A 7,265-nucleotide genomic window follows, 5' to 3' on the forward strand; every position below is an offset into this window, starting at 1 on the left:
GCCTCGTTCTCCGCCACAAAGGGGGTTCCATATTTGAAGTGGGTGGTGCCGAAGTATGGCGTATTGCCGGATCTGGATACCCTATCGGAAGTCCTAAAGACGCGTACCCGGAGTGGTCTTTAGAATGGTTATATATGGATGATGTTCTGCTACCGAATCCAGTCAGGCGCGGTCTCCCTGAATTTTCCAGCGCTCCCTTAAAGAAGCGCCTCAACTGGCATCCCCGATGTCCCAAAGAAGAGAATAATGCGGAGATACAGAGGTTGGTCAGCAAAGTCAGGCTGCTGGCCCACTCCGAACTCTCAATAGTTGAAGTCATGGCGATCGCAATAAAGAGGTGTGTGCAACCTCTTCAATCCAGAGGTGTGTGAACCAGCTGATCTGCCAAGATCATGGTAGCACCTATGGCGAGTGCGGCGCGGAGCTCGCTCAAGGTCGATGCGCCCCATGGTGGTGGCATTCGAGGCGGGTCGGCCCGAGCTGGGTCGATCTGACCGCCGCCGCCAGCCATGTTTCTTGATACCGCGGACGACCTCAACCACAACAAGCAGGATAGCTGCGATGAATTGTGGACGGGCGCAGCAGCGTCCTATGGGCGGGCGCCGCCGACGTTCTTCGCCTCGTGGACGTGCTTCGTGTGGGTACCGACAAGGACGTCTACATCTCCCTCTCCAGGGCTTCTATCGATGCTACTAGGACGCCGACATCACCGCTGGATGCGCCACATCTAGCCTTCCCCTACTTGCTAGCCAATGGACTGGTGCTCTCCTAGACGAGCTACGGTGGCCGCCCACAGGATGTTCGACGAAATTCCCGTCAAGGATGGCATCACTTGGGCGACCATAGACTCCAATGGAGGTTTGCACAGCGAAGCAGTAAGGCTTTTGACCTGCATGTGTCAGGAATGACAGGGACTCGCTGGTGTTCTGCTCGGCCATGCCATTGTCCCTGTTCTTGGCTGAGCAAACCAAGGAACTTTAGTGAGCTGTTGCAGGCAGAGGAAGTTGCTGCTGCTGGCAGAGAAAGATTAGGATTAGTCTAGCATGATTATCATAGTTTCCTTGATTTGTTTTGGTCTAGATTAGTACATCAATGCACTGAAATTTCTTTTGTGGTGCAGGAGCTTCAAGATAACAAGGACAACAGGCTTCGCGGCAACTCATTCGTCTACGATGTCCTCACCAAATCGGAAATTATTTGGCTCCTAAATCCTAATCCATGTGAGCAAGCCGCCACTTCCTCTTCCCCCACCAATGTCCGCTTCCAAATCAGGCTGAAAGTCCAGGTCACTCCCCTAATATTAGGTAGAGATATGTTCTGCTAGATGTGTCCAAATCCCTCTATTATTCCAGTACATTAATCATTCTTCTTTGAGTGTTTAAGTGAACAATATCTAATATTTGACACCCACTTAAGTTTGGTCTTCTTTGGATAATTTATATAGTATAGCGCCTGTAAGAGCTGGCTGCAGATCCACTATTTCCCTCTCTCTTTTTACTGCAATATAATGCATATACCTAGTGCTAGCATCTCAGGGACCACAAATTCAGCATATGCTCCTATAACTTCCATGTCAGTGCAAATGTTATTATGATTATGTTTCAGCAGTAATAACCTCATGTACTATTTGAAAGTTCATTGCAGGTTGTTATAGTTCCTTTATTTGCATTGAAGCGAGGTAGTGAAACATGCTAACTCTTGCAGAGAAGATAAAGTTATTGCCTAGTACCAAGGACGGGTGTGCACTCCTTTACTGCTGTTTTTTCCATTTGAGTGGCAACACTAGGTAAGAGGAAAGTTTGGTAAATCTAACCCGAACAGTTTGCCAAGTACCAAGTCTACCTCCCTCTCACCCGGCTCTTCTATAGGAAGAAATTAAGTTGCACGAGGTTGAATTCTGCAGGCTTATGGCTGATCGTCATGCTCTAGCCGAGGAACGAATGGAGTTACCAAGAAATAAAGGAGGAACTCCATCACCTGAACATGATCATTGCAACGATTAATGACAAGAATGGAGCTTATATCACTATATCAGCGAGCTTGTTGACAAGAGAAGGAAGGTTGAAGCTGACCTTAGATCAAATGAGCCTTTGAGAGATGAGGTTGTGCATCTTTGTGCTGAAATTGAGAATCTCCTTGCTGTTAGGAAAGAACCCTCTACAAAGGCTGCATCATTCATCAATGAGATTACTAGGGAGAGATCAAATAGATAACAAGAACTTACACATGCAAGGTACACACCACGACACACGGTCTCTTTTGCTGGACCAGACTCTCAAGTATCCCAGTAAATCGGTTGCGGAATGGAAACTTTGATTATCATTGGTTTGTATTTCGCAAGAATGTGCATGTAAATTATAGCATGCAGAACTGGAATTTCGAGTTGGTGGAACAAGGTAAAGTAATGTAAAAGAGTAGGACTTTGACGGCGCAAGAAATTCAACAACTGCGGGCCAAATTAGCTCATTTTGATGGCAGGCTAGGGGGCACAAGTATGCTATTGGGATCAACTATAGCGTTTGTAAATTCAGTTATCATTTCTACATGTATTTTCCTTTCTTTACTGTAATATCTTGTCTGGATTTGACGTTGTACATGTACAATATGGTGCGGTTTCAGCAATCCTGATTTAGGAATCTGGTATGTCTCAACACTTTACATGGGTCTCTATGAAACAAGACAGATTATTTGGTTTGTTACCGCTAATGGACATGCCCACTGCTCTTAGCCTAATACAATATTGATGCATCTAATATTGGTAGGTGAAGTTGGCAGATGACAACACACATGTCAATGGATAAGCAATAGGCATTCATCATCCATCCAGGTTTGCAACCTCATCTTATACTAATTTCTTTCTCGGTATTTAATAGTTGGAAAACCTTTCATTTGTACTATCTGTTTTAGTTTAGTACTATTCTTTTTTTATATATAAATGGAGATTGTCGATGTCCTGTCTTTTGCTTGATGGTGTTTCAGTTCAAGAAGGGACATGGCAATCTATCTAAGAACAATGCCACAATATTAATAAAGGACTCAAAGATATGCAGCTGAATTCATTGATAGATTTAGCTACCAATCATATTTTGTGTTTGTTTGGGTTATGCTGCAAAGAGTTGCTTTACACAGCCCAAACTTTTGCTAGCATAGAAGCATGACAGAATTTGGCTTGGCATTGTAACAATTTTCCAGTTTGATATTTATCAACTTGGATGTGTTGTTTTTTTCCCGAAGGATCCAGGACACCTGTTCTCCCATTGCAACGCACGGGCATTTTTGCAAGTATATATATATATATATATATATATATATATATATATATATATATATATATAATTTGACGATGGGGTATTCTATTAGGCGAGGCTTGACGGTTCGGAGGTGACCATCGTTATCGACTACCCTCGCCTTTACCCATCGGAGTACCATGGAGACTTCACAGTCTTCCAAGAGGTATGTGTACTTAATGCATGCCTAGGCATGAGTCTGGATTATTAAGAGTCTCCCCCTTTTTATTTTTAGGAGGAGTACGCGGCAAACGGTGGGAAAAACGCCCAATTAGCCAAATGCCCACTAATTCGGTGCCGAACTCGCCAGTTAGGACGCAAGCAAATGTCGTGCTAGTTTCGACTCCTCAAGAGGATTTAGATGACGTGTCGGTCACGAATTCCGAAGTGGAGAGCGTGATGAATCGCCATCGCTTGAAGGAAGCTATGCGTGCTCCGGCATTGTCCGAACAATAATTCACCACACTGATTTCGACGGATGCTTATGTCCGAGCCGCTCAAGACGGCCTTGCCGGAGTTATACAACTGTTCTTAACGAAATATAGGTAAATTTTGACACACTTGCGTGGTCGATTGCTAGTAGCCCCCGAGACTTGAAGCAGTTAGCCCAACTGATTTAAGGGTCGTTATATCATCAAGTACTCACGGAGAAAAATAACACATTGTCGAAGGAGCTTGAAGAATGTCGGACCAAGCTAACTGTTGTTACCGCCGAATTGGAAAATTTGAAGAATTCCAAGAAGGCACCTGATGGTAAGCACAATAGTGTCCGGAAAATACGGTTCTGCTCCAACAATGATTTTTAAATATGCATTGTTTTATTTTCAGCGGCAAGATCGACAGAACAGTTGGAGGAGAGGCTAAAGGCTGCTCAGGCGGACAAGCAACATGCCGAAGGGCAAGGTGCTGCTGGTCAATGTATATTAACACCGACTATTGATGAGAAGAACAAATTACAAGATGCAAACATCAAGCAAGCCAAAGAGCTAAAGGACATACGAGCCCAACTATCAGATGCCTTGAAGGAGAACAAGAAACTAATAACGCGGCATATTTAGTATGTCCTTTATCCTGACTTTCATATGGTCCCTTGATGGAAAGTTTTACAAAATTGTTCATGTATGTTTGTTAACCAGGCGGCCTGAAGGAGAAGTGTCCGGATTTCAAGGCGACTTGCTGCAAGAGCTATCCCAAGTGCACGAGCGCGCTTGGAAAGCCATGAGGAACTTGGCTAAGGCTTTGTGGCAATCTGATTCTTCTCCAGAAATTATGGAGGAGCTTGTGAATTTAAGGGAGCGTGACGCCGCTTTGAACTATGGAAGGCATCAGCATGTTGAGAAGCTGCACGAGAATCCTAGGCCATGGTGAAAATGTGGTATATCGGACTTGATCCGAATCATATGGCCCGGGTCGGACCTTGGGGATCAGACGGACAAGAAATTCCGGTTAGCTTGGTTTACGACCAAGTAAAGACAGCCGCCAAATTTTCCCAACATGACTATAAACTAGACAGCCTTATAGATGGTATAGATAAAGAGTAGGCATTTGATTCCATGTAACAATGCACTTTATCACCAAACTTATCTTCGACCGAACTTGGAAACATTGGCATCGAAGACCTTCTGCTTCAACCTCCAAAACCCAAGGTTTGGAGTGTTTCTGAATACTATGCCTGTGGTAAATACCAAGTATGTTCGGAAACCAGGCAATCCGGTCATGGTGCTTCCACAGACAAACTGTATTCGAGGAGTTATGTTATATTATTTTTTAACGTAAGAAACATCTTCCAGAGAGAATAATTCCGTTAAGGGTTCTTCTCCCTGGGCCATCATGTGTTATTTATGCATGCCTAAGCTGTGATGCTAAAAAGGAAAAATCACAGGAGGCTTTATTCTTTGGGAGTTTTATACTTCAACAAAGGCAGTTCGTCATTTGTTCGCCGACCAATTATTCTCTTAAGAACGCTAGCTTTCAGCTTCACCCCGTCTGAGGTACATGTCCGGATGACCCGGTTGTAACAATCGCAGAGGTGCTCCCTTTATGCCTGAAAGTGCTAGTTATCGACTAGAGGGGGGTGAATATGCGATTTTTTTAAAAGTCTTCAAACCACGAGGTCTTTGAAGACAAAGAATAGAAATGAACCTATTGATATGCAGCGGAAGGTAGACTACACTAGACAAGCCATACTCAAGTATGCAATGAAGTGAAAGCACGAAGACTATCTGCAGATAGGTAGTATGGATCGGGATGGAAGATAGTATGAAATCAAACAGTAAACAGTCTTCACTTAGTGAAGTCAATCAGATCATACAGGCAAGCAATGACTTCACGAAGACCAAATGTAAAGTAAAGGGAAGTTAAATATAGAACCAGTTGCTTGGTGAAGACAAGGATTTGGTAGACCAGTTCCAGTTGTTGTGACAACTATACGTCTGGTTAGGGAGGCTGAGATTTAACTCATAAGACCACGTCTTCACCTTAGTCCCCTTGAGCTAAGGACACCCAGTCCTCGCCCAATCACTCTGGTAAGTCTTGAAGGTATACTTCCAAACCTTCATAGATTTCGTTCACTGGCGATCCACAATGACTTTTGGATGCTCAGAACGTGACGCCTAACCGGCTGGGGATTCATAGTCCTCAAGTGTAACAAGTCTTTAGGTCACACAGACAGAAAGACTTTAGTGATGCCTAACACTCTTTGGCTCTGGGTGTTTAGGGCTTTGTCCTTGTAAGGATCTCTCTCTCAAATGCTTCGAAGGTGGGTTGCTCTCAAAAAACAAAAGCCGTGCACTAACTCTGAGCAGCCACCAATTTATGGTGTAGGGGGTGGGCTATTTATAGCCAGGAGGCAACCCGACCTTATCTGTCCGAAATGACCCTGGGTCACTAAGGAACCGCCACGTGTCCAACGGTCGGATTTCAAACACACGTGACGGTTTGACTTGGGCTACAAGTAAAGCTCACTCATCCAGCACAGGATAAGATTTTCTCTCATTGTCTTCGCTCGAAGACATAGGATTTGGTTGAGCATCACGTCAGTCACTCTGACTTTGTTCACATGAACCCCACTTAACAGTACGGTGGTTCCTATGACTCAACAAAGAAGAAAAGGAAATTACGAAACAGCTATGTCTTCGCACTCCATAGTCTTCATATGAAAGTCTTCTCATGTCATAATCTTCATCGTGAATGTCTTCACGAACCATCATTGTCTTCAATGTCCTCACCCATTTTTAGGGGTCATCTCTGGTAGGTAAACCGAATCAATATGGGACTACTACCTATGTTATCCTGCAATTCTTACAAACACATTAGTCCCTCAACTAAGTTTGTCATCAATACTCCAAAACCAACTAGTGGTGGCACTAGATGCACTTACAATGCCCTAGCCGAACAAGCGGGAATGTAGGGCATAAGCACAGGAGCCAGGCACCCCAGCTTGGCAAAAACTTAAGCATAGAGGTGCATATAATGGCGAAGAAAGGATGTATATGAGCAGACAACACATATATATGGTGAGCTATATGCTCAAAATAATAATAAGCTTCTATTGAGAGAAGCCCCAGTTGTGGTGGGGTGTGTACATTTAAGGATGTATACCCTGAAGTGTGCGGCTTACCCGCACACATGTTAGAAATTGTATAAAAATGAGAAAAAGAAAAAAAATTGAAAATAAGAAAAAGGAACGAACAAAGGTATATGTCCGGACTTAGGCATAGAATCTTCGGAGCCGAGCAGCGTTCCATGGTTCGGCTCTAAGCGATTATCCAATGCATTGCGAAGGCGATAGGCTCCTCTAGTGAGAACTTCATATATAATGAAGGGACCCTCCCATTTGGGTTTGAGAATGTCCTTTTTCTTCTCTGGTAGGCGTAGAACGAGCTCACCGACATTATAAGTCTTTGCCCGCACTTCTCTGCTTTGATACCTCCGAGCATGTTGTTGATAAAATGTCGCACGTGCCTTCACAACAGCACA

At 44.0% G+C, this 7,265-nt stretch overlaps 1 protein-coding gene across 7 annotated transcripts; it reads left to right on the top strand.

The window, feature by feature from the left end:
• The first annotated feature begins 250 nt into the window (after positions 1 to 250).
• Positions 251 to 4,903, top strand: LOC125537286 (uncharacterized). Of its 7 annotated transcripts, none has more exons than XM_087543806.1 (9): positions 251 to 875; positions 1,121 to 1,304; positions 1,705 to 1,786; positions 1,904 to 2,827; positions 3,361 to 3,453; positions 3,523 to 3,832; positions 3,927 to 4,040; positions 4,116 to 4,344; positions 4,424 to 4,903. In XM_087543806.1, exons 1-4 carry the CDS (start codon positions 753 to 755, stop codon positions 2,001 to 2,003), a joined length of 489 nt encoding a protein of 162 aa, XP_087399932.1. In that variant the 5' UTR covers positions 251 to 752; the 3' UTR covers positions 2,004 to 2,827; positions 3,361 to 3,453; positions 3,523 to 3,832; positions 3,927 to 4,040; positions 4,116 to 4,344; positions 4,424 to 4,903. The 7 variants fall into 7 exon arrangements, 6 of the variants coding, with proteins under 6 accessions (XP_087399932.1, XP_087399935.1, XP_087399936.1 ...); XM_087543809.1 differs by having other exon boundaries at positions 3,959 to 4,040; XM_087543810.1 differs by having other exon boundaries at positions 3,969 to 4,040.
• Positions 4,904 to 7,265: the final 2,362 nt, after the last annotated feature.

Source organism: Triticum urartu, chromosome 2A (genome assembly GCF_056163025.1).
Source record: "Triticum urartu cultivar PI428250 chromosome 2A, HENAU_Tu73, whole genome shotgun sequence".
Lineage (NCBI taxonomy): Eukaryota > Viridiplantae > Streptophyta > Magnoliopsida > Poales > Poaceae > Triticum > Triticum urartu.

What these genes read in the sequence shown, in the direction of transcription:
- LOC125537286 (XM_087543805.1), top strand. Translation starts at nt 753, where the DNA reads ATGGACTGGTGCTCTCCTAGACGAGCTACGGTGGCCGCCCACAGGATG. An exon ending in GAGGTTTGCACAGCGAAGCA is followed by an intron (nt 876 to 1,120) that starts GTAAGGCTTTTG and finishes TTTGTGGTGCAG; the next exon opens with GAGCTTCAAGATAACAAGGA. An exon ending in CATTTGAGTGGCAACACTAG is followed by an intron (nt 1,787 to 1,903) that starts GTAAGAGGAAAG and finishes TGAATTCTGCAG; the next exon opens with GCTTATGGCTGATCGTCATG.